Genomic DNA, 27,574 nt, shown 5'->3' with positions numbered 1-27,574 from the left:
GGCGGCCTGAGAAGGTGTCATGGCTGCTGCCACGGAGCTTACTCGCCCGAGTAGCGGTGACAGGAATGTGGAGCGAAGATGCAGCCCCAGCCTCTCCCGAGAGGTGCTCTGCGAAATCTTTCGCTCCCTGCACACCCTGGTTGGACAGGTGAGAAGTGGCCTCAGGGATTGAGGGTATGGAAACCATCCGGCCTCTCCCCCTCATTCTTTTCCTCTAGCGGAGGCCAGAGGCAGCGAGGCCTGCCAAGGTCTGAGGTGCGGCCCCTGAAGCCGAGGTCGGGGAGGAGCCCGGGCCGAGCCGTCTCAGTCGGAGTGAGGAGGATGGCGGTACCGGTTGCCAAGTGGTTTACCTTGCAGCTGTCCTCCCCAGCAGTGGGTGAGGATGGTTTAAGTGAAAACCCGGCCCCGAGAGGAGCAGACTTGGAGAGAATGAATGTGGAAAAGCTTAACTGCGGATTTATGAGGCGCCTCGCGCTCAGGCTCCTTTTTCTTCCAACTTACTCAATTACGGGAATTGGTTGGTCAGTAGGCCTGAGATTTATAGAAAAGCGCGCTTATTAGCTTTTTTCAGGGGCTAGAGGGAGTAATTTGTTCTTATGAGTCACTTGGTTTTGTTTATTTCTTCTTTCCTTCGGGCTGTTTTGTGCATCTATTACCCTTTTAAATGGAGAGGAAAGTAAAAGGAATTCATTTAAAATACTTCTAGCGTAAAGTTGGATGAGTTATCCCTCTTTGATGTTGTTTGCAATAGAACGGGCGTTATTTAACTATTATTAAACGGGCGTAGTTTAACTGGCTGATAAATCGCTTTTGCAGAAATGTGGTAAAATTGGTTTTAAATTTAAATGGACTTCTTATTCTCTGTGATCAAGTCACTGTTTCGTTTCATGGTGTAAAATTCAAAGCAGATTTTAAATGTGAAACAGTTTAAAATTATGCTTCTTCACCTGCTTATTAAAAGGAAATATTTTCTATCTTACATAGACCATTTTCTAGCCGTAAAAGTTTGTTTTGGAGCTGGTACTAGTGCCTGTGGACACAGCAGGCATTTGTGTCAAAGACAATGGTAAATTCCTATAAAAATAGAACATTTGTCTGATTTGTGAAAATTATTTTTTTAAAGCCTTGAGTAGATGGAGAATCAGTCTTTTAAAAAGTTACTAAAGTAGTTTTAAAAATCGTAGTATGTTGTGTCTTACAAAGAACATTACTGTAAGTTTAGCGGTTTTATGTAATGACGCAGTTGTTAATGAAATCTGCTAAAAGATACAACTTTTAAACTCAATTGTTTGCCAAGTACTTACCAAAAACATTTTTTTAAACACTTGGGGTCTTTTGTTATTAACATTGTAGTCTTAAGAACCAAAACCTCTAAATGGTTTAAAAGTTAGAGAACTTTTTATGGCGACGTCGGAACTTGTTTATTTTCTAATGTCAAGATAAAAAAAGTTTATGCTCACCTATTAACAGAAGATGGAATATTTAAAAAAAATATTGAGCAATGATTTAAACTTTTCTTTTGAAATATTTTGCATACTGAATTTTTCAAACTCATTAGAAAATTTTAATGATTCAAGTACGGTAAAGTACAATTAAAGAAATGATTACAGTTTACTTATGTCACTTGTCAAAAATGTTGACAGTAAATATTTGGTGACTTTACTGTGACACAGTGAAGGGACCTCCTACACAAGTGTCAAAAATATGATTGTTTCATCAATTAAATGTAAACCACTTTCAAAATACTCTGTATTTTGAGAAATGTTTTTTAAGAGTGAAAGCCAGAGTTCAATACTTATAAAATTGCCCCCCCGAGAAATCAGTATTTTCTTTTGCGACCAGTTTAAAGGATTTTTAAAATGTATGTTGTAACATACCTAACTTATCCTGTGTCATCCCTAAGTATCATTGTATTATTAGATCTCCTCAGTAGGAAACACAAAACTGAATGTTAAAAATAATTTTTTACTTCAGATCACAAAATTTACTAATTTTAACCTTTTTGCTTGCCTCTGGATGGCCCATCTTACCAAGCTGAACAATTACTTATTTTTAGCTTGGATTTTTGTATTAATTTAGTAAAGTTAATGAAACTACATATTTAAATAGTCTATATTAATAGCAGACTAATAGAGATTTTCAAGTGAATGGTTTACTCTTCCAAGTTCTGTAGGGCAAAATGCATAGGATTCATGTGACTAATAATGAATGTCTTGAATGAATAGTTAGATGAATTAGGATAGTTTTATAATTAATTTGTGACATTATGTGGTTTTCTTAAAAGACCAATTATTCTTAATTGCACTTGAAGGTTTATATAATTCTGCTGAATTGAAATGAGAATATGAACCAAACATTAAGACTTATTTTTCTATACGTTATTTTCTCTAGAAAAATGTGATACTTTGCTTTGGTTGAGGATTTGCCTGCTTTATCCCCAAGCTGTATTCATAAGTTTTCTATAATCGAGTATAGATCTCTTTGAAGACTACAAAAGTATATTAATGGGTTACTTCCATACATAATATGGGTTGTTGTGTAGCAAAATCTTTATAGGCATTAAAGTAATATAAATTAATGCATTAACTTTAAAGTCTTAATATGTTCTAATCTTTGCCAGTGCAGCCTACATGAAATTTCATATATCTTTACACTTGTTTAATATGGACTTTTAAATTCTTCTGTTCTTATCTTAAAAGGGCAGTAAATTTCTGTCACATAGTGTTTATTCAATATATTATCTTTTTATTGGTAACCTTACATCTTTTTGATCTTTGTACAGTGATTCATCTTTATAACTCCTAAAATCTGTATTTGAACTAACGTAACAACTTTATTTTGTAGAAAAGATGATGAATTTTGAATTAATTATGTAACTTGTTTCTTTTATGGAATATATTCTTATGCTATCCTGTAAACATATGTCCCTAGGAAAGTTTATGATAGTTCACTTTTATTCACTCAAAAGACTGCAGATGGGTGCTATCACTGTAAAATTTTCATTCATTTTGATAATAATCTTATATTCAGGTTCTTTGTAATTTTCTGGGTATGATTTTATTCTGTTAGATCACCAACTGATACAAATTTCCATATAATGAGCCCTCACATCTTACCATTTAGCAAAAGATCTGGCCATTTCATCCAGTCTGACAACTTATTTCACTATTGTGGAGAAGTCTTTGTTTTTCAGCTTCAGACTTCCATAGCTAACTAATAGTTTTTTATTTGAAATAAACATGTTGCCATTTATCCCTGCTTTTAGTATGTATGAGTAATCTTGACTTTTAAATTAGTTTAAAATTTGGTTAAAGGTGAAAACAATAACAATGTGATTTGGAGAACATCAGAATAGTGATATATATCTGGTATGTATTTGTGTACGTACTTAAAGAGAAAAATGCATGTTAAAACTTTCACAAAACAGTTGTGCTTCCTCTGTTTACGGCTCTGAGCTAGAAGTAGTAGGATTCTGAATAGGGTAAGCCTATTTTGGACTCCATCCAAAGGTTTGTAGATATTGAAGAATCAAAAGAGCCTTCATCTTTTCATCTTTCATGAATGGTTTCACCTCTAAAATGATCCCGTTACACAGACCCAAGAATAGAATTTGAATGACATGTCATTTTGTTTTTGTTTTTTATGAAAATCTGTAGCTTTCGTGGCCATTTAAAATGGTAACTAGGTAGAGCATTTCAGTGTAAAACTTGATAACTTTGAGCAAAATAGACACGTTACTCTTGAAATCCTTTATTTGTGACAATTCCATATGTACAGTTTAATCTTATAATTTTTGTGATGTTGCTGGTTTGCCTTTTTGAAGCTTAACCTCAGAGATGATGTGGTGAAAATTACAATCGATTGGAACAAGCTCCAAAGCTTTTCGGCATTCCAGCCTGCGTTGCTCTTTAGTGCACTTGAACAACACATTTTAGATTTACAGGTAAATTTCTTGTTAGAAATGATAACCCGATATTGAAAACAGAAATTAATTGTGGTTAAATTAGAGTATTTGTCAGTTCTAAACACTCTATTAATAGTGTTGCTAATAAAAGGTTATTTACATCCAGATTGGATCTAAATCTGTTAATTTCAGTAGTGATCAGGACAGTTAAGGGAATATAGCCCAAAAGACTAATGTGGGTATGAGAGTGAATGAATGCAGTTCTGTTCAATTCTAGACCTGCACTGAAAATTCAATACAGTTCCATCTATGGTGGGTTATAATTAAGCAATAAGACACGGCAGGTGTGTGTCATGCTATGATAATGATTCCATGCCTTGGGTGAGTTTGGAGGCTCATGGAGTGCTTTCAGTGGTTCAAGAAGGGGCATTATCCCAGCATGACACATCCTGGAGTGTCTATTGCAATTAAACAGTTTCAGCATAGTTTTTAAAAAGAAAGTAATTTCTGTGACATTAATGTCTCATCTTAGTAAGTAGCCAGTCACTGTTTTCTTTTTCTTAACAGTTTGAAATAATTTATTCTTTATATTAGAAGCTAATATTGAACTGGTATTTATAATAGCATTGTTATATTTTTAAGTATTTCATGTTATGACCTTGCTAGTTTGTAATTGAACATCTTTCCAATTATAATTGATGTAAGTTTGCAGTTTATCTCTAATTAAAGTGTAAAATGTAAAGTGTCAAAAAGATAAGTGGAAGAACTGTTTGGATTGGTCAGTTTACTGTGATTAAGATGTTATACGGTTTCAGGAGAGTATTTGGTATAGCAAACAAGGGAAGCAAAATTGTGGATATGAAAAAAATAATTGGAACGTTATTAGTGTTAGTGTGTTTTGACTAATGGAATAGGCATTAATTTTCAGCTCTCCATTTATTGACTTTGTGGGAAATTTTAACTGTTTCACGTTAAAAGTAATAGTTAACCCTGTTTTCAAAGGGCAGAGCAGTGAGCTATAGAACTCAAATGAGGCCTAATTGTGTGGAGTGGGGGAGGAGAACAGTAAATGGATAATATCATTTATATTCTACAATAGGGGTTTTTTTCCCCCTGTAGTATAGTGATAGGCCTCTGCCTGTTTTCTGCCATAGATTTTTTTTTCTTGTTAGTTTTGTTTTTTAAAATTTAATCTTATGGCCCAAGAAGATATTTGCCATGTCAGGAAAAGTCTTGAGTGTTCACTCAGCCTAACACCTATATATTTCCTGTCTATGCTTCCTCATTCACATTGGCCAACTGCAGTTTCAAGTGGAGAATCTCCAGTGATACAGTGATAATGCAGGGCTTTGCTGAGTGAGAGCACTGGCTCTCCTGTTAAGGAGGAAAAATACTAAGCCTTAGTGTTCTGAGGAGGCATTTGAATGACATGTTAATTAAGTGGCATTGGTGCCAGAGGCTGAAGGCTTTGATTTGGCACAAAATAAAAGATAAGTGACAGAATGATTCTCTCAAAGAAAATTTTAAATTTCCTTAGGTTTTCTAATCTTTTTTCTTTTTTCCTCTCTTCTTTTAAAATTTATAGCAAATGATAATGGTTACAATAGCAAAGAATAGTAAATACTTATATGAAGTCAGATCTATGTGTCCTGGTGTACTAACTTTTTATATTTAGTAATATTAAATATTTAATTTAGCAGAAATTTATGTAAATATATTAAATGTGTAATTAATTTGGGTCAGTTTGAATCTCAGCAGATGGAATTGTGTTGTTCTCAGCCTTTTTTAGCAAAACTTCAGTCTCCAGTTAAAGAGGAGAATACAACCGCTGTTGAAGAGATAGGAAAAACAGAAACGGGGAACAAAAATGAAGTAAATGACAAATTTTCCTTTGGCGACCTACAAAAGGAAGAAAAGCACAAAGAATGTGATTTAGGAGATGTGAAAAAGACACAGATCCATTTTGATCCAGAAGTAGTTCAGATAAAGGCTGGAAAAGCAGAAGTAAGAAGTTTTTTTGGTGGGGATGAGAGGGTATTACTTTTAAAAATCTTATGTTTACACTGTTAAAACTTGTTGTTTGTAGATTGACAGACGAATATCTGCATTTATTGAAAGAAAGCAAGCTGAAATCAATGAAAACAACGTCAGAGAGTTTTGCAATGTTATTGATTGTAATCAAGGTAACTACCTAGAAATTAATTTTCATAGGATTTTAAGTACAATTTTTATAGTTGCTCTAATCTTTTATTTATTTTTTAAATGAATGGCTTTAAGAACACAATTCAGTTTATTTCACAGGTTTAGTTAGTAACTAAGGCAGTAGACTTTTCTTCTGCTTAATAATAGACTATGTTGCAAATTGGTTTTGATTTTGGTTACACAAAAATCAAATAAATGCAAACATTAAAAGTGTTTACCACAGGTGAAGATTATTTTAAAGTTCCTTTAGGAAATGGTGGTGAGTTATGAAAGACAGGGTTGATCAATCTCAATAGTAAAAGGAACTAAGCTGTATGAATTTCAAACCTATAAATGTACTATGAAATCATGATGTTAATATATGTGAACTTAGTAAAGTTAATATTCCTCCAGAGGGAACAGTTTTCTCACTACCCCTGAGCTGTTTGAAATGTCCTATGTCACAATACAACCAATTTATCATGAAGACCATGATGTCTTGCTTTTTTCCTTTCTGTCATAGTGCATGCATTTGCTGCTTTTCATCAGATTCTCCTTTACCTCTTCACTTGATGCTACAGTACATTTACAAATCTGCAGGTACGCTGCAGAATACAAAATATTGTAAAGCAGTGCCATAGATCATACTCAGTCATCATAGTAATAATCAGAACAAGTAGTTCTTAGGAAAAATTATGGAGAAGAGTTCATATGGAATGAACATTTTTCTTGTTGCCTCTAATATCTCATGGCTAAAATTATTATGAACATATAATTGACAGATGAACCTAGAGATGACTCATATCACATTGGTACACTGATTCTCTTAATAATGAAATAATATAAACTGGTCCTGAATTTAGGTGTGTGCTACTATTAACATTATACATGTGCATATCTAAATATGGTATATTTTCTTGTAGCTTTTCAGAATAGGTGCAACAATGACAAAATCTCAGGTACTACAACCAACTGCAAGCGACTATGAGAAAGGATTTGTTGAGAGAGCAAGCACATGTGTCACTAATGTTATTCCTCTGTTCTCCCTGCTAACTCTATTATTATAAACCACCAGGGGATAGAAATTGACAAGAATTGAAATGCTCAGCAGGATTCCTTGGCCCATTCAATTCCTTGCTGGCTCAAAACAGTGCTAGCAAGAATTGCTGTGGAGAGTGGCTAGCACTCATACATTCACACCATGCTGAATTTCTCACTGATGGGTCAGTTAATCTATATGTTTGGAATATAGTTCTGGAATAGATGATAGCTTCTTTTTTTAACCCTTAGCCCCATGAAATGGTAGGAAGAGAATGCAAAAGGATGACCCTTTAAGCATATTTTGAGGTACATCCATAAAAAAAAAAAAAAGAAGAAGAAGAAAAGATGACTAGTCTCTAGGTATAAAAGCTAAGTGGATTTGGAATTTTATTCATACTATTTGATTTATCAGCAGAATTACTAAGTTAAGTTCAACTGAAAAAAAAATGTATTTTAATATAGTAGTGCATTCCTCTTAATAACCTATGAATTTAACTTAAATATAAGCAGAGGCATTTTTAAAATTGAAATTCCATGGGGGAGAAAAAAGAATTTTTTAAAATAATCTCAACAGCCATTTCTTAAAAAATATTCAAGGGAATTTTACAGGATATTTACTGCCAATGTGTGGTTTTTAAACATTATTTCAAACACAAGAGTATATTATTACTATGTAGTATCATATATATACTATATATTAATATATAACAATTATGTTAATATTAGTCATATTCTATGTTAACATTCCAATTTTCCCCTTTTGTAATTTATGCATTGTTATCTAATTTCAAAGAAACTATACTTTTCAGCAAGTGGTAGGATAGAAGTAGATGACTTTTGTGATGAGGGGATTTTTTATTTTTATTTATTTTTATTGCATTTTAGGTTTTGGGGTACATGTGCAGAACATGAAAGACATTTGCATAGGTACACACATGGCAGTGTGTTTTGCTGCCTTCCTCCCCTTCACCCACATTTGGCATTTCTCCCCAGGCTATCCCTCCCCAGCTCCCCCTCCCGCTTGCCCTCCCCTCTTCCTGCCAATAGACCCCAGTGTTTGGTACTCCCTTCCCTGTGTCCATGTGTTCTCATTTTTTATCACCCACCTATGAGTGAGAATATGCGGTATTTCGTTTTCTGTTCTTGTGTCAGTTTGCTGAGAATGATGTTCTCCAGATATATCCATGTCCCTACAAACGACACGAGCTCATCATTTTTGATTGCTGCATAATATTCCATGGTGTATATGTGCCACATTTTCCCAATCCAGTCTATCATCAATGGGCATTTGGGTTGGTTCCAGGTCTTTGCTAATGTAAACAGTGCTGCAATGAACATTCGTGTGCATGTGTCCTTATAGTAGAACGATTTATAGTCCTTTGGATATATACCCAGTAATGGGATTGCTGGGTCAATTGGAATTTCTATTTCTAAGGACGTGAGGAATCGCCACACTGTCTTCCACAATGGTTGAACTAGTTTACACTCCCACCAACAGTGTAAAAGTGTTGCTGTTTCTCCACATCCTCTCCAGCGTCTGTTGTCTCCAGATTTTTTAATGATCGCCATTCTAACTGGCATGAGATGGTATCTCAGTGTGGTTTTGATTTGCATCTCTCTGATGACCAGTGATGATGAGCATTTTTTTAAATGTTTGTTGGCCTCATGTATGTCTTCTTTTGTAAAGTGTCTGTTGATATCCTTTGCCCATTTTTGAATGGGATTGTTTTTTTCCTGTAAATCTGTTTGAGTTCTTTGTAAATTCTGGATATCAGCCCTTTGTCAGATGGGTAGACTGCAAAAATTTTTTCCCATTCTCTTGGTTGCCGATTCATTCTAGTGACTGTTTCTTTTGCCGTGCAGAAGCTGTGGAGTTTCATTAGGTCCCATTGGTCTATTTTGGCTTTTGTTGCCAATGCTTTTGGTGTTTTGGTCATGAAGTCCTTGCCTACTCCTATGTCCTGAATGGGTTTGCCTAGATTTTCTTCTAGGGTTTTTACGGTGCCAGGTCTTATGTTTAAGTCTTTAATCCATCTGGAGTTAATTTTAGTGTAAGGTGTCAGGAAGGGGTCCAGTTTCTGCTTTCTGCACATGGCTAGCCAGTTTTCCCAACACCATTTATTAAACAGGGAATCCTTTCCCCAATGCTTGTTTTTGTCAGGTTTATCAAAGATTGTATGGTTGTAGATATGTTGTGTTGCCTCCAATGCCTCTGTTCTGTTCCATTGGTCTATATCTCTGTTTTGGTACCAGTACCATGCTGTTTTGATTACTGTAGCCTTGTAGTATAGTTTGAAATCCGGTAGTGTGATGCCCCCCGCTGTGTTCTTTTTGCTTAGAATTGACTTGGCTATGTGGGCTCTCTTTTGGTTCCATATGAAGTTCATGGTGGTTTTTTCCAGTTCTGTGAAGAAAGTCAATGGTAGCTTGATGGGGATAGCGTTGATTCTGTAAATTACTTTGGGCAGTATAGCCATTTTCACGATGTTAATTCTTCCTAACCATGAACATGGAATGTTTCTGCATCTGTTTGTGTCCTCTCTTATTTCATTGAGCAGTGGTTTGTAGTTTTCCTTGAAGAGGTCCCTTACGTTCCTTGTGAGTTGTATTCCTAGGTATTTTATTCTTTTTGTAGCAATTGTGAATGGCAGTTTGTTCTTGATTTGGCTCTCTTTAAGTCTGTTATTGGTGTAGAGGAATGCTTGTGATTTTTGCACATTGATTTTATATCCTGAGACTTTGCTGAAGTTGCTTATCAGTTTCAGGAGTTTTTGGGCTGAGGTGATGGGGTCTTCTAGGTATACTATCATGTCGTCTGCAAATAGTGACAATTTGGCTTCCTCCTTTCCTATTTGAATGCCCTTTATTTCTTTTTCTTGCCTGATTGCTCTGGCTAGAACTTCCAGTACTATATTGAGTAGGAGTGGTGAGAGAGGGCATCCTTGTCTAGTGCCGGATTTCAAAGGGAATGCTTCCAGTTTTTGCCCATTCAGTATGATATTGGCTGTTGGTTTGTCATAAATAGCTTTTATTACTTTGAGATACGTTCCACCGATACCAAGTTTATTGAGGGTTTTTAGCATAAAGGGCTATTGAATTTTGTCAAAGGCCTTCTCTGCGTCAATTGAGATAATCATGTGGTTTTTGTTTTGGGTTCTGTTTATGTGGTGAATTACGTTTATAGACTTGTGTATGTTGAACCAGCCTTGCATCCGCGGGATGAATCCTACTTGATCATGATGGATAAGTTTTTCGAAGTGCTGTTGCAATCGGCAACAGTATTTTATTGAAGAGTTTTAAAATCAGTATTTTATTGAAGATTTTTGCATCTATGTTCATCATGGATATTGGCCTGAAGTTTTCTTTTCTTGTTGGGTCTCTGCCGTGTTTTCGTAACAGGATGATGTTGGTCTCATAAAATGATTTGAGAAGGATTCCCGCTTTTTGGATTATTTGGAATAGTTTCAGAAGGAATGGTACCAACTCCTCTTTGTGTGTCTGGTAGAATTCAGCTGTGAACCCATCTGGACCTGGATTTTTTTTGTGTGGTAGGCTCTTAATTGCTGCCTCGACTTCAGACATTGTTATTGGTCTATTCATAGTTTCAGCTTCCTCCTGGTTTAGGCTTGGGAGGACACAGGTGTCCAGGAATTTATCCATTTCTTCCAGGTTTACTAGTTTATGTGCATAGAGTTGTTTGTAATATTCTCTGATGATGGTTTGAATTTCTGTGGAATCTGTGGTGATTTCTCCTTTATCGTTTTTTATTGTATCTATTTGATTGTTTTCTCTTTTCTTTTTTATCAGTCTGGCTAGTGGTCTATTTTGTTGATCTTTTCAAAAAACCAGCTCTTGGATTTATTGATTTTTTGAAGGGTTTTTCATGTCTCTTTCTCCTTCAGTTCTGCTCTTATCTTAGTTATTTCTTATCTTCTGCTGATTTTTGAGTTTTTTTGATCTTGCTCCTCTAGCTCTTTCAATTTTGACAATAGGGTGTCAATTTTGGATCTCTCCACTCTTCTCATATGGGCACTTATTGCTATATATTTTCCTCTAGAGACTGCTTTAAATGTGTCCCAGAGATTCTGGTATGTTGTGTCTTCGTTCTTGTTGGTTTCGAAGAACTTCTTTATTTCTGCCTTCATTTCATTGTTTATCCAGTCAACATTCAAGAGCCAGTTGTTCAGTTTCCATGAAGCTGTGCAGTTCTGAGTTCGTTTCTGAATTCTGAGTTCTAACTTGATTGCACTATGGTCTGAGAGACTGTTTGTTATGATTTCAGTTGTTTTGCATTTGCTGAGGAGTGCTTTACTTCCAATTATGTGGTCAATTTTAGAGTAGGTGTGATGTGGTGCTGAGAAGAATGTATATTCTGTGGATTTGGGGTGGAGAGTTCTGTAAATGTCTATCAGGTTTGCTTGTTCCAGGTCTGAGTTCAAGCCCTGGATATCCTTGTTGATTTTCTGTCTGGTTGATCTGTCTAATATTGACAGTGGAGTGTTAAAGTCTCCCACTATTATTGTGTGGAAGTCTAAGTCTCTTTGTAAGTCATTAAGAACTTGCCTTATATATCTGGGTGCTCCTATACTGGGTCCATATATATTTAGGATCATTAGCTCTTCTTGTTGTATCGATCCTTTTACCATTATGTAATGACCTTCTTTGTCTCTTTTGATCTTTGTTGCTTTAAAGTCTATTTTATCAGAGATGAGAATTGCAACTCCTGCTTTTTTTTTTTTTTTTTTTGCTCTCCATTTGCTTGGTAAATCTTCCTCCATCCCTTTATTTTGAGCCTTTGTGTATCCTTGCATGTGAGATGCATTTCCTGGATACAGCACCCTGATGGGTTTTGATTTTTCATTCAATTTGCCAGTTTGTATCTTTTGATTGGTGCATTAAGCCCATTTACATTTAGGGTTAATATTGTTATATGTGAATTTGATACTCCCATTTTGATGCTAGCTGGCTGTATTGCCCATTAGTTGATGTAGATTCTTCATTATGTTGATGCTCTTTAGCATTTAGTATGTTTTTGGAATAGTTGTTACTGGTTGCTCCTTTCTATGTGTAGTGCCTCTTTCAGGAGCTCTTGTAAAGCAGGCCTGGTCGTGACAAAATCTCTGAGTACTTGCTTATTCGCAAAGGATTTTATTTTTCCTTCACTTCTGAAGCTCAGTTTGGCTGGATATGAAATTCTGGGTTGAAAGTTCTTTTCTATAAGGATGTTGAATATTGGCCCCCACTCTCTTCTTGCTTGTAGAGTTTCTGCTGAGAGATCTGCTGTGAGTCTGATGGGCTTCCCTTTGTGGGTGACCCGATCTTTTTCTCAGGCTGCCCGTAGTATTTTCTCCTTCATTTCAACCCTGTTGAATCTGATGATTATGTGCCTTCTGGTTGTTCTTCTTGCGGAGTATTTTTGTGGTGGTCTCTGTATTTCCTGGATATTAGTGTTGGCCTGCCTTGCTAGGTTGGGGAAATTTTCCTGGATAATATCCTGAAGAGTATCTTCCAGCTTCAATCCATTCTCTTTGTCCCCTTCTGGTACACCTATCAAACGTAGGTTAGGTCTCTTCACATAGTCCCACATTTCTTGGAGACTTTGTTCATTCCTTTTTGCGTTTTTTTCTCTAATCTTGGTTTCTCGTTTTATTTCATTGAGTTGATCTTCGACTTCTGATATCCTTTCTTCTGCATGGTCAATTCGGCTGTTGAAACTTGTGCATGCTTTGCGAAGTTCTCGTGTTGTTTTTTTCAGCTCCTTCAATTCATTCATATTCCTCTCTAACGTATCCATTCTTGTTATCATTTCCTCGAATGTTTTTTCAAATCTTTTTTCAAGGTTCTTAGTTCCTTTGCATTGATTTAGTACATGTTCTTTTAGCTCACAGAAGTTTCTCATTACACACCTTATGAAGTCTGATTCTGTCATTTTATCACAGTCATTCTCCTTCCAGCTTTGTTCCCTTGCTGGTGAGGAGTTTTGGTCCTTTGTAGGAGGCCAGGTGTTCTGTTTTCGGGTGTTTTCCTCCTTTTTGCGCTGGTTTCTTCCCATCTTTGTGGATTTATCCACCTGTCATCTGAGTAGTTGCTGACTTTTTGATTGGGTCTCTGAGTGGACGCCCAGATTGTTGATGATGAGGTATTTCTGTTACTTGGTTTTCCTTCTACCAGTCTAGCCCCTCCGCTGTACAACTGCTGAGGGTCCACTCCAGGCCCTGCTTGTCTGGGGTACACCTGTAGCAGCTGCAGAACAGTGAGGGATGCTACCAGTTTCTTCTTCTGCTATCTTTGTCCCAGAATGATGCCTGCCTAATGTCAGTCTGATCAGTCCTTTTTGAGGTGACTTTAGATATAGAGGGGTCAGGGAGCTGCTTGAGGAGACGGTCTGTACTTTATAGGAGCTCAAGTGCTGAGTTGTGAGCTCCGTTGTTCATTCAGGGCTCTTAGGCTGCTATGTTTATGTCTGCTGCATAACTTTTTTTCCTCAGATGCGCTGTCTCAGGGAGTTGGGGCTTTTTTTATGAGTGTCCGTTGCACTATCCTGCCCAGCTAGGAGGCAGTCTAGTCACTATTTGCCTGCCGAGGCTCCGCCCTGCTGATGTGGGGTCCACCTTGTTGCTGCGGGCTCTGCCCTGCTGCCACGGGCTTCGCCCTGCAGCGGAATCTCTCTGTTATGGTGGGTTGCCTCAGCAACGGCAGGCTGCGTTAGCAATGGGGGTGTACCTCAGTAGGGGTGGATTGCCTCGGTAATGGCGGACGCCCATCCCCCACTGAGCTGCACCATCATGGGTTCAGCTGTGCCCGCAGTGAAACTCTCCACCCGGAGCGTTTCGAATTGCCGTTTTGTTTGTCCCTGTGGGGGTGAAACCTACCGAGCCTGCTTGCCTGGCTCCCTGCCTCAGAGCACCTTTCTTTTTTTTTTTAAAGTTGAACGGATGGCTCTCTCCCAGGTGTTTCGGTTGCCCGCTGTTAGGACACTGGTATCTGTGTGATTTCCCGTGCAGCCAACGCCACTTCCCAGGAATCTCCTGGTCTGGCTCACTGTCCAAGTCTCGTTTAATCAGATGGATATGCTAATCTCCCCTCCCAAATCTCAGATTGCCGGTTTAGCAGGGCACCCGGGCCGGTGTGTTTTGTGCGGATTGTTGCGGAGTGCCGCTGCACTGCGGCACCAGCCAAAGTGGCCGCAACAGCCAAAATGGCTGCGCTTGCATCCCGTGTCTCTCCTACACCTGGGAATTTCTCCGTTCTGTGGGCAACAAAGATCGGTCTGGAAATGTGGCTTTGACTCACCCTCTGAGCGTTTACTGAGACCTGCGATCCTGAGTTGTTCTTACCGCGCCATCTTCAATGAGGGGTTTTTTAAATGAGCACTGGAAGTCTAGGTAGAGTGGAAATGTATGTGTACTTGAGGCTTCAAGGTTGTCTTTGTGTGGAGTTTTGAAATAAAAATGTGTTACATATATAATTCTTTTTATTGGGTGTTCACTAATTTGGTCAGTAAAATAAAAAATGCTGGATTAAAAGAACTGTCATAAAAATGATGACTTTTATTTCTACGATGAAGTAGAATTTCAGTACTCTACAGTAGATTATTTTCTGCAGTGGCCCAAATGGTAACATTAGTTTTCATTAAAAATTGTATTAATTTGTGCTGCTTAATGTTGATGGCTTTTCTGTATATAAATAGGAACATTAGATAAGAATATTAGATATTATGATACATTTTTATAGGTAAAAAAGGTCACTAAATTCTATCCTGTGTGTGATGGCAATTTATTGTTATTAAAATTACTATGAGTAAAATGTTGATATGAATTATTGGAAGTTTATTAAAATCTCATACATTTGAAGGGAAGAATATATATTTAAACTTATGTTATCTAAATTCTCCTTAGAAAATAGTTGTGCAAGAACTGATGCGATTTTTACCCCTTACCCCGGATTTAAAAGTCACGTAAAAGGTAAGTAACCACCACATGACATCTCAGTCGCTGACAGAAGTCTAGATTATTAGCAAAATGGAATAAAAGTAACTTTCCCATCTAAATTTTATTTTAGAACAAAAACATCTTGCTGTCCTTCATACTTGTGGTTAGGTAGCCTTTATGGAAAAAATATAAAAGTGCTGTTGGGGAATAAGAATTTCTGATTTTTGAAGCATAAATATATATAGGCTCAAAAGTTTCTTAATTTAGTTTCTAGAGTTGTGAATACATATGGACCACAGACTAGACCTGAAGGAATTCCAGGGTCAGGTCATAAACCTAACAGCGTGCTTCGAGATTGTGGTAATCAGGCTGTAGAAGAACGACTACAAAATATTGAGGCCCACTTGCGGTTACAGACAGGTAAGCAAAGCTCTAAGTGGTGCCTCATAACTTACCTTTGCAAATAGTTAAAAAATTTTAGTTCATTTAGTCACTAAATTTTCGTTGCGCTCCTAACATTTCTTAAACAGTAAGTGCCTGTCACTTAGAAAGTGTTAAGTATATGTCAGTTCACTTAAAAGTTCATAGTACCCTTTTGAGGTGTTGGTGCTGTTACCATTTTACAGATAAAGCTGGACTTGAACTTATAGGCCAAGCAATGCTCCTGCCTCAGCCTCCCCTGTCAGCGATACTACAGTAATGTGCCACTGCATCCTGTTCAAACCCAGATCTTGACTGAGTGCAGAGCCTGAGTCTCCCTCCCCATTTAGTCACTGTGTCTGTTGATTCTGCCTTGTAAATAATTATCTCTCAAATCTGCCCACTTCTATCTTATTTCTACTGCTGCTACTAGAGTTGAAATCACTATGATCTCTATCCTAGACTGATGGAAGGCTTTTTCCTGGTTTCTTTGCCACTAGACTTCTTCCTCTAGATCATTCTCTGCCCTGTGGCCAGATTGCTTTTTCTAAAGCTCATATTTGATCTTGTCTCTTCCAAGCTAAAAATTTGGAGTTTGGGATTGGATAGGGTTGTTATTTTAAATAGTATGGTCCATATCTGTAGTTACAGCTACACCTCTGGGCTTTCCATCTCCCACTTGTTTTGCTGCTTTTCATGCCCTTCTGTCCATGCTTTTTCTTCTAATCCTAGACCAGTGCAGGTTCACCTACAAATCTCATAGTATCTGGTATTCCCCACTCTCTTTTAAAGCAGTTATCATGGTTCTATTTGTTTAATGTTTGTCTCCTGCTAGATAGTAAGGTCTGTGAGAGTGCAATTGTGTCTCTCATATTCATTACTATTCTATTACAATGCCTGGCACAAAGTAAATGCTTAAATGTTTGTTGAATGAACAGTTGCTCATTTCACCTTTGCAGGTATATGTACAGAAGGAAAGAAAGTTAGTATTTGACTCTCACAGGGTAGGTCAAGGGATGATAGCATCCTAAGGAAGTGACATTTGAGGCCTTGAAAGATTAGTAGGAATTTTCCCGGAGCAAAGCATTCCAAAAAGAGAGAATAGTATTTGCAAAAAAGGACAGAAACAGAAAATTTGGTTCAGGAGATATTGAATCCAGTATAGCTGGAGTATACTAGCTATCTGAAGCTATACTAGCCAGATGAAGGTAGAAGAAGAAAACAGAATGAGTAAGTCTTTGAGTAATAAGACATTAGCATTAAGAATTAATCTCCTCCCTTAGAAGTGGATGGGCTTAAAATGCCACCATATAAAAGGATTGACTGGTTAAGTCTCTAATAGTATCAAATAGTTAATTTTTTGGAAAAATATCTGTTGAATGCTTACTATGCTCCAAGCACTGTTTTAGACACAAGGGATACTGAGATTATGTAATCATAGTCCCTGGCTTCAAGGACTTTATAATCTAGATGAGAGAAAGATTAATAATGAAGTAGAATTTTAGAGGAGTAATGAAAGGCTGGGTGTGGTGGTGTGTGCCTATAATCCCAGCTCCTTGGGAGGCTGAGGTGGTAGTTTGAGACCAGCCTGGACAACATAGTGAGAGTCTATCTGAAAAAAACTAAAGATCACTGAAAAATGGTGGGGGCACAGGGAGTCTTTACGTGAATGAAGAGGTTTAGGCAATGCCTGCATCACCCAGTGAAGCTTGAACTGGCTCTCGAAAGATACAGAGGTAAGGCAGAGGACATTGTAGGTAAAGGGAGCAGCAGAAGCAAAGCCAAATGAACAAGTTACTTCATTCAAGAACAAGAACAACCAAGGTCCTAAGACTTTTTAAAATCCTCAAAAAAAATTTTAGAATTTTTATACATAACAAGTTGACAATTTTGGTATAAAAATTTACCCATATTCTTTAATTGTGTAATGCTTGGCTAGTCATGTATTTATTCAATCAGTAAATATTAAGCACCAGCTCTTTGCCAGGCACTGTAGTCTATGAACTGATGCTTCCTAGGTTTGTGCAGTACATGAGCTGCATAGCCCTATCTAATAACAAAACAGATAAAACTCTCTGTCCTCTTGGAGCTTACATTAGAATGGGGAAACAAACAATACAGAAAGGAAATATACTGAATGTTGGGTGGTAGTAATGGAATGGAGAAAAGTAAGGAGGATAAGGGAGTGCTGGGTATGGGGAGATGGTAACACTGGTATTTTTAACAGTATAGTCAGAGAAGGCATTGCTTAACTTTTGAGGCAAGACCTGAAATTGATTTGGAATTATGGAGGTAGCGGGAACTTGCTAAAGCTTGCAGGGTGCTTGGCCTAGTTGAATAACAGAAAAAAGTAATCAAGTGGCTGGAACCATATGGGTATAGGGAGAATGTCCAAATTGTGTATGGCCTTATAGGCCATTGTGAGGGCTTTGGTGTTTAATCTGAATGAAATAATCATGTATTGGAAGGTTTGAGCAGAGAAGTGATGTGATCTCACTTACAATTTTAGAGGATCACTGGCTGCTGTGCTGAGAATACACACTATGGAAGTATGGCAGAAACAGGGAGACCAGTTTGAGGGTTGTGATAATCCAGGGAGAGGTGGAAGTGGTCTGGACACAGTGTGGAGGTGGTAAGAAGTAGAAGGATTCTTGATATAATTATAAATTTAAAATGTGAGTGGCCATAATTTACTGTTCCCCTCCCCAGAAGATTTGTTAGTTTAGAATTGTCATAAAGCCCCTTTTTGACATTCTTTTAAGTCAAAGGAAAAAATACAGCATGTAGGGAGAAATATAAGTTGCAGAAAATAATGATATGACGTATTGCAACCACTGCATTGAATTATCGTCGTTTGTCACTTTGCATTTTTAACCTATCATGTAGCTATCATAGCATATCAGAAATACAAATTGTTCTATATGAAAACTATTCAATATATTGTAAAATTAACAGAAAACTCCTATCAATATAGAAAGCATCAATGGGGTTTAGAGAGAGGAGGTGTAGTACAATATGTCTGATAATAAATACTATGTGAAAATATGACCTAAGGACTTCATTCTGTTTTACTTTTGTTTTTTATTTTCCTAAGTATTTTCCATTCATTTGCATAAGTGTCTTGGCATGGTATTTTAAGAATAGACATTGTAAGAAAGAATTATTCAACAGTATCTCAGAATTTTTTTTAATGTATTTAGGTGGTCCAGTGCCAAGAGACATTTATCAGAGAATTAAAAAACTTGAAGACAAAATCCTTGAATTAGAAGGCATCTCTCCTGAATATTTTCAGTCTGTAGTGAGTATAAGTGTCTTTTAAAAATAAATAAAAATGTTATTTTATCCGGATTCTTTGTGGTTTAACAGTCATCAACTTAGGCCATTTTCATGGCATGATAAGTCAGCCTGGATGGTGGTTGGGCCTGTCACTCTGAACTTTCTACCTTGTAAATAATAGATGCTTCCTCTGGAACCTTCCTCTGTCAGTGATCCCTCTGTCTCTTTAATATCTCTTCCCCCACAGGCTCCTTCCCTCAGCTCATACACAGTTAATACTAAACAAACACACACCTCAAACTGCTCTTATTCTTTACCTTAACCACCAGACTATGTTTTTGTAATTTTTTTTTTTTTTTGAGACGGAGTTTTGCTCTTGTTTACCCAGGCTGGAGTGCAATGGCGCAATCTCAGCTCACTGCAACCTCTGCCTCCTGGGTTCAGGCAATTCTCCTGCCTCAGTCTACTGAGTAGCTGGGATTACAGGCACGCGACACTATACCCAGCTAATTTTTTGTATTTTTAGTAGAGACGGGGTTTCACCATGTTGACCAGGATGGTCTCGATCTCTTGACCTCGTGATCCACCCGCCTCCACCTCCCAAAAGTAATTCTTTAACTCTAGCATTCATTAATTCTTACCCCTTTTTCCGAGACTGTTAAGAAGCAGTCTTGTGCTGGTAAGTATCTTTGGCACATCAGCATTTTTCAGAAAAATCATCCTGAGCCCTGTATTTTCTTCGGTCTTCTGAGGTGATTATATATAATACCTTCCTTCTCTACTTTTTTTTTTTAAGCAGTGCCATATTAGAACTAAAATAATATCAAAGTGAGATTATACCAAAACTCCTCCATTTCTGAAAAATTATGTAAAATAGCCCATTTTAGCATGGATCATATAAGTTACTGGTGAAAATATATTTAACATTTATTTTAGGTTTGACAGCAATCTTCAAAAGTTATAGATTGGGTATTAGAGTGAGTTGTAGAAAAGAAATATTTCCAGAGGAAGAAGGCAGGTCACATAACAAAAGGGAGCAGCAAGTCCTAAATGACAGCATTTCAGAGGAAGAGCTTTAGTGATTTACTGCTCTCAAATGTAAAACGAGGTTTATAAAAATACTAAGGGCTGAAGCAAAGATCAAATGAGATAATGCCATCAAACACGTAGCATAAAGAACTATGTAGTAGTTGTATAAATGTTGAAAACTCACTCTATTCCTCTGGCCTTCAGATGTCTAATTTAAGAAAATGTCGGTTGTACTACGTAATTACAAAGATCTTTTAACTTTAAAGATTATTCTTTGAATGTCTTCCTAGGAAACTTAATAAAGATTTTTATGACTTCTTACAGTAGTCTACCATAAGTTTTTCTCATTCAAACTGCCTTCACTAAAGAAGGCAATGACCTAGGAAGGTTATTTTTCTAGTTCAATTTCATACCTTGTTAATATAATTCTTATTAACAATAGAACTGATCTTACAGTAGAGTAAGTTAGTATCAGATGCCTCCAATGAGACCTTGCTGCAGCATCATTTATCTCTTCTCTCTGATTCTGATTTTTTATAACATACAGATTTGTTTAACAAAAGAACAAGCCCTTCATATCATAATCTTTTTGTTTTGTTTTGATCTGTTACACATAGGATAGAGTGGGTAAAGAGGTAGAAGTACCCAGATTGTATAGGACCTTAAGTGCTATGCCTAGAAGTTTAAAGTCTATTTTCCAGGCAGGGAGCAGGGGGAATCTATTGAAAGCATTTGAGCAGAGAAGTGATTCATGAACATGATATTTAGAAAGATTTATCTAATACAGTTGTGGGAGACACATGAAAAGAGAAACTAAGGACGAGGAGACAGTATTATGCTAGCTTAGATGCGAAGCTAGATCCTGAAATAGGGACATTAGTGAGAATGGAAAAGATTAATGCAAGTAGGAAAGAAAAATGGACAAATACTGATGATTGGATGTGGAAAGAGACATAGAGGAAGGATAGAGTACAGTTTCTGGTTGGAAAAATGATGCCATCATTGATAGAAATCAGAAAATCTAGAGATACTTTTGTGGGAAATGTGAATTTGAAGTTAGAGGAGGATATGAAGATAAAAATATCAGGTAAGCTTTTTGAGATACAGCACTTATACTTGGGACAATTGGGAGAGTCTCTGTAGTGTTGAGAGTTCATCTATGGATAGGAACACTGAGATTGAGGCTGAAGTCTGAAGCTTGGTGACTGCCTAATTTCAGGGGCAGGAAGCATTTGTAAATGTAAACAGAGGATTAGCATATATGTATTAAGCATTCATAAAAGGATGGATGATGGCAACCTGTGATGAAACGTGTGCTTTTTAAAAGCGTTCCCAAATTTGTTAAAAAACTATGTATCTTTTAGAGGAACTGCTTCCGGATTAGTATTGGAAGTAACATATCAAATTAGTAGTGAGCTACAAGGGAGAACAAAACACTGGAAAGGTTTAAACATACAGACTCATTCTGTCCTTCAGGCCTGTGAACATATATGGCACAAGCCCTATGGGGAAGAAGATTTCATACTCATCACCCCTCTATAATAGGATGAATGAGCCATCTTTAGGAACCTCGCTTGGAATAAAGCCAACTCTAAGATTGTCCTTGCAAATAGGAGGAGTTGAGCACACACCCTACAGAGGACATAGTACATTATTCATCACCCTTACCATCCTCATGCTGGGAATATATTCATGGTAATTACATAATTTTACGTATTATCCCTCAAAAGTATACAGAAGAAACTACATATGTAGTACAGTCTTATACCTTCTATAGAAGAGGAACTTTGAGCCCGTTAACTTTATTAAGGAGTGAACTTTTGTTGGAACTTTTAAACTCTGAAAAGAAATGTGTTTATTCAGATTCACATGTAGATGTATTCTAAATGGGCGGAGCTTCTTACAGTTGGATAGAGATTGATTATCATGGGTAACATTGAAGCATAGCATAGAAAAACAAACATGGTGAAAAAGATGTCATTTGTATTTGTTTTATAAAACGTAATCAGATTATGTAAAGTTCTTTTCATTTTATGAGCCAGACATAAAACCCCAAAATAAGTTATGTATATAAAGCAGGATTTATGACAAAAGTTAATAATACTTGTTGGACCTTTTGATGTAAGACTTCTAAAGATCTTTGTCTTTGACATTAACTATGGAAAGCTTTAAATGTAATGTTTTCAAAAGTTTAAGGGCATGGCCTTAACAATCTATTTAAAAGATAAGATCTATAAGTATTTCCAAAGACTTACTGATTTTAAATTATGATACTTGAAAACAGTAAGTACGAATATGCTTTTGAAATTATATTGTTCATTTTATAGCATTTATCACTTATATCTTTATACATCTGTGTTTCACTTTATATTTTGAACCTCTCAAGGGCAAGAACTGTGTCTTGTTCATCTTTGAGACCCAGAGTGTAGTAGCTGTCGAGTAGATGTACAAATGGATGGATAGGACTTGGCTGATAACTAATTATTGGACTTTGAAGGTGTGTTAACTTAGTTCAAAGCACGGACTGGGTGTAATTTTTAGTCTATAACAGTAACTCCTGGTTCTTAAGGGAAGTATCAGGGGAGGGGAATGCTGAAAGCCAGGTCACATCATGTATACAGGCCACATGTGAACATGTGTTGGACCTGAAGCATGAGTGAACAATTGGATTCAGCTGAAAAATCAGATGGTAAACACATTTCAGAGGGCCTTTAAGGTCACACTAACCAGTTTGCACTTCCAGTGTCATTGGAGCACAATTAAGTTTTTGAGAAAGAGAAAAACCTGTAATGTAGGCCCCTGTCGGGTAGCATTATAAAGTCTGAATTGGAGAGAAATTGGAATCAAGGAAACCAGGCTAGGAAATATGTCATTATCCAAGCCAGAGAGAAATGAAAGTCTGAATCAGGGCTCTGGGACTGGAAGGGAAGAAAAACATTTTAGATACTGTACCTGTAGAATCAATTGCCTTTTACAACCGAAAGAAAGTAGCTAGTCATGGAAGAGGCCTCCTTACCCTTGAGTTTCCTTAGAGCACTGGTTCCCTGGATTTGTGTATGTGTGAGCATATGTGTGTTTGTGCATGTGTGTATGATAGTCATGCTCTGCATAAGGATGTTTCATTCAACTGCAAATATTACAGTTGTCCTATAAAATTATAATATCGTATTTTTCCTGTATCTTTTCTATGTTGAGATGTGTTTAGATACACAAATACCATTGTGTTACAGTTGCCCACAGTATTCAGTACAGTAACATGTTTGTACACTAGGAGCAATAGACTATACCATATAGCCTAGGTGTGTACCACCTAGGTTTCTATAAGTATATTCTATGATGTTCACACAATGACAAAATCATCTAATGCATTTCTCAGAATATATCCCCATCAAGTGATGCATGACTAGGAACCTGCTGAGGTAAAATAATGGGTGAGAAGAGACAATTTTGCATTACCTTTCTCCAGCTCTTTGTTTAATGTGCTGTGCTCTCAAATATTTTCTCTCAAGTACCAAAACCTGTTAAAACATCCACCTTTTAAACTTCTATACAGATGGGGTTATAACCCAATAAACTCATTGAAAATTGAAAATATCATTAAGTCTAAAATGCTTTCAGTACATCTAACCTACCGAACATCATAGCTTAGCCTACCCTACTCTAAACATGTTCAGAATGTTACAGTTGAGGAAAGTCACTTGGCAGCACAGTACACTGTGGAGTATTGGGTGTTGACCCGCATAACCACATAGCTGACTGGGAGCTGCGCTCACTGCCACTACCCAGCATCTGTATTGAGATTTCCTTATACCTAAAACAAATAGTAAAGTTATTGTAGTGTATCCACAATAGTGTGGTATTTCTAAGTGTTCTACTTGTCAAAATATTCTGCTCAGACCTAAAATAAGCCCAAAAGGCCACATTTTACTGTTTTTAAGTCACTGAGCCACTGATGACCATATTTTCCTCATTTTGATATTTCTTGTTTTGGTTCCATGTTACAGTAATAATCCAATTGCTTAATAGCATAGAAACTATGAATATACTACATGTTAAACTATTAGGAGAACAGGAAGAATTATATTTGCATCAAGTGTATAACAAGTCACCTCTTAAGAAATTAGGACTGATCCATTGCCAAATTAAACATTGATTCCTTATTTGCCCATAGGCCCTACCACAGGTATCCAGCTTGGTTTGGCAAAGGAAGGAGCATAATTATCTGAGCTCTATTATTTCATAATTACTAATTCTAACACTTAATGATTTCCCATTTATTGTAACTGTTGATAAGCATTCCTAGATGTTCTTTGAGTCAACTTTTAACACAAAGGAAAATGTGAGTTTTAATGCTGTCTTCAAAATCTCAATAGTCAAAAATGCTCATGAGAATATTTTGCCTGCTACATTCAGTTTCTTTGTCAAATATACTCATTTACTAATTTGCCATTCAAAAGCTAGTGGTGGTGTAAAACTAAGAAAAAGTCTAGAAAGAATTCATTAGGCCAAGGTTTAAAAGACTCATTAGTGGATCAGTGAGAATGTTGTCAGCTTCAGCTGTAAGAAATTTGTACTCAAACTGGCTTACACATTATGGGAATTATAAAATAGCACAGGCTTCAGATTTAGTTAATTTAGTGGCTAAATCATAATTATAAGAAAATAGGTTTCTTTCCCCTCTTAACTTTGCTTGGTGTTAACTTCTTTCCCAGACAGATGGCAAGATGGTTACATCACTTTCAGGTGACTTACCCAGATACAGCAGTATCCAGAGGAACTGCCTTTGAGTGCTGTCTCTCAAAAGATGTGAGGAAGCTTTTTCCAGAAGCTCTCCTCTTAATCTCCAGCAGACTTCTCCTTTAGTCATTGGCCAGAACTGGACCACTGGACCCATGCTCATTTCACTCACTGACAAGACTGGGGAGCCATTGGCTTGGGCCCCACAAAGAAGCTGTGTGTGTGTTTTCACCCTTTGGCCTCCTTTGTCTATTGTCGCTTCACTTGCTCAATATTCTGGGATAGAAAGGTTATTTAAAAAAAAAAAAACTAAGCAGAAAATTCGCAGAGCACCTCTTTCTGCAATCACTCAGGCTCATTAGAAGCTGGTAATTGATGGGAAAATATGTATTGCCAAGGATGAGCATGTTGCTGCAATAATGCTGTGATGTGTTCTTGATGTCATCCTCCTCAGAGGGTAACTAGCGGAATATAAGAAGGTAGATGTTGGTTACAGATAATACTTGGTAAATTGGTTGGCTTTTTTCCATCAGAGTCCCCAGGGCTATACATAATTTGTACAGTATTTTATAAAGAAAAAAATGATGCTTAGATTTCTCTAAACATTGATTACTTTTTTTTTTCAATCTAGAGCTTTTCTGGAAAAAGAAGAAAAGTTCAACCACCTCAAGTAAGCTACTGCATTTTCATTTTGGCTTCTGGAATAGTTTGATTAGTTTTATACCTTTCTTATTAATAAAATTTTCTACTATTGTAGCTTTTAGGTCATACCCTGGTAAAATTTAGGACTGGAGAAAAGGGCAGTATAAACTAATATACTTGAATAGAAAAATTATTTTAAGGGCATGGAATGACTCAAATAGGTTAAATAAATAAAACCTTCGTCCTGCTTTTAGTAGTACAAGGATGTGTCATTCAGAGTGCTTAAAAATAGTAAGTGCTCAAGTAATTTCAGTCTCCTCCCATTCTCGCCTTTTATGAACACTTATGATTAGCAGCACCTAGATCAAAAGGTTATTTGGCAGAGTTTGACTTCAGCCGGCCCTGTCTAAAGTGCTACTTTACTAATTAGTTGAATCTTAAATAGTAAGACTTTGCTAGACTTCAAAGTGGAAATGTGAGTTTAAAGTTGGAGAAAACTTTCTGATTTTTAAGAGTAGCATTTTTTTTCTTGTGAAATTCTGAGTAAAGTTTTTAATAGCAACTTTTTTTTCAGAAGTAAGTGATCGTAGATGATCCCTCAGAAGAGAATTTCTAGGTATTTTAAGCAGCTATTGCTAATCTTAAAGTTTGTGAAATTCTGAGTAAAGTTTTTAATAGCAACTTTTTTTTCAGAAGTGATCGTAGATGATCCCTCAGAAGAGAATTTCTAGGTATTTTAAGCAGCTATTGCTAATCTTAAAGTTAACTATTTTTACTATTGATATGAAGATAAGCAGGTTTTTAAGTAATTCTTTTATGTAGTAAACTGTAACACTTTGTTGCTGCTTTAAAAATACAATACACATAACATAAAATTCATCATTTTAAAGTGGCTACTAGTATATTCATTGTGTTGTGCAACCATCACCGCTAAGTCTAGAACATTTCCATCACCACCCCCGAAAACCCTGTACCTGTTAGTGCTCAGTCTGAATTTCCCCCTTTCTTTACCCCTAATAGCCACTACATAATACTTGTGTCTAAACTAGAAATATTAATATAAGTGAGAATATGTTCACATAGACTTGAACAAACATAATTTTTATTGAAAGATAGAAGTGTTTTCATTGTTTTCCACTTTAGGATAACTTCAGTAATCAACATATAAAGTTTTCCATTAAAAAGGGATAGCTGATGTCTCAAATGATTTTTTTCTCCTCGTAGTATTATAATTAGCATTTTTCTTCTTTCCAACTTTTATTTTAGGCTCAAGGGGTTTTCAGGTTTGTTACACGGGTAAATTGCATGTCATGGGAGTTGGTGTACCGATAATTTTGTCACCCAGGTAATCAGCATAATACCTGATAGTCACTTTTTTAGTTCTCCCCCTCCTCCCATTCTCAAATAGGCCCCAGTGTCTAATATTAATCAAGGTTTTTTTTTTAAACGTATTATTCTTTCAAAGTATAAGAGGTTAAGGAGTGCTTAGTCATTAGAAAAAAGAAAAAGATTTAAGCCTTGTTATTTTATGCCTTTAAATTTATGTTATAGTCAACATATATAGTTGCCCAGTTCTAAGATTATTCTCATGAGGGAAAAAAACCATTTAATCTTGCTTCTGAATATTTTAAATATTTATATAGTTCATTTGGCACTTTATCTGCATTAAGATACTTCAGAATCTTATTCAGCAATTTGTGTCCTTATTGTTTACAGCAGAACTATTCACTGGCTGAACTTGATGAGAAAATTAGTGCCCTCAAACAAGCCCTCCTCAGAAAATCAAGAGAAGCAGAATCCATGGCAACCCACCACCTTCCATGAAAAACTCCTCTCATCCTTGTCATTTTACTTTTTTATATACATATGTGTAACTTACACTATTATTAATTCAATGGATATGTATTTATCAATGTAGACTTCTCTGTGAAGTCAAGGTTTATTTTCACATGAGTCCAGCTTGCAGCAAGTAATCTTCAAATATTCCAGTATGTTTTGGAATAATGAATGCATTGGAAACAGCATTGTTGGAATTTATTCCCTTCTGTTTTAAAGGAGGTATTTTGGAAATTGAAAAACTTAATTTAAAAAGTGCTGGTACATCTTTTTTTTTTTTGTGGACCCCAGAAAGGAAGATTTATTTTGATACTGAAATTTTAAAAGGACTTTATATTTGTAACATTGGTGTAAACCAATTTATTAGTTTAAATTAGTACTTTGCATGTAGCTGGCATTCAACAAAAATTTTTTCACGGAAATGAATTTTAAATGCATGTATAAACTTGTTTTTCTTAATTTTTCAGATGTCAGTATTAATGTAAATAAACAATAGATCCAGCTTTATCTCTTTATTGATTGTGTGACTGAACAATTTACTTAATCTGTCTTTGTCCTTATTTCCCAGTCTGTGAAA

General features: G+C 36.4%; 1 protein-coding gene across 8 annotated transcripts; it reads left to right on the top strand.

Moving 5' to 3' along the window:
- On the top strand, window positions 1-27,512 carry MBIP (MAP3K12 binding inhibitory protein 1). Of its 8 annotated transcripts, none has more exons than XR_013521714.1 (10): window positions 1-148; window positions 3,824-3,943; window positions 5,684-5,908; window positions 5,991-6,087; window positions 15,025-15,090; window positions 15,325-15,477; window positions 18,678-18,775; window positions 21,259-21,477; window positions 25,151-25,189; window positions 26,881-27,512. XR_013521714.1 is itself a non-coding variant. In XM_009005940.4 (9 exons), the coding sequence occupies exons 1-9, from the start codon at window positions 20-22 to the stop codon at window positions 26,983-26,985; spliced, it is 1,032 nt and encodes a 343-aa protein (XP_009004188.1). In that variant the 5' UTR covers window positions 1-19; the 3' UTR covers window positions 26,986-27,512. The 8 variants fall into 8 exon arrangements, 6 of the variants coding, with proteins under 6 accessions (XP_009004188.1, XP_002753869.1, XP_078192113.1 ...); XR_013521713.1 differs by having other exon boundaries at window positions 26,878-27,512; XM_009005940.4 differs by lacking the exon at window positions 21,259-21,477.
- Window positions 27,513-27,574: the final 62 nt, after the last annotated feature.

Source organism: Callithrix jacchus, chromosome 8 (genome assembly GCF_049354715.1).
Source record: "Callithrix jacchus isolate 240 chromosome 8, calJac240_pri, whole genome shotgun sequence".
Classification (NCBI taxonomy): Eukaryota; Metazoa; Chordata; class Mammalia; order Primates; family Cebidae; genus Callithrix; species Callithrix jacchus.
Note: the sequence above shows the minus strand (reverse complement) of the source record. Positions and strands in the feature narration are given on the sequence as shown.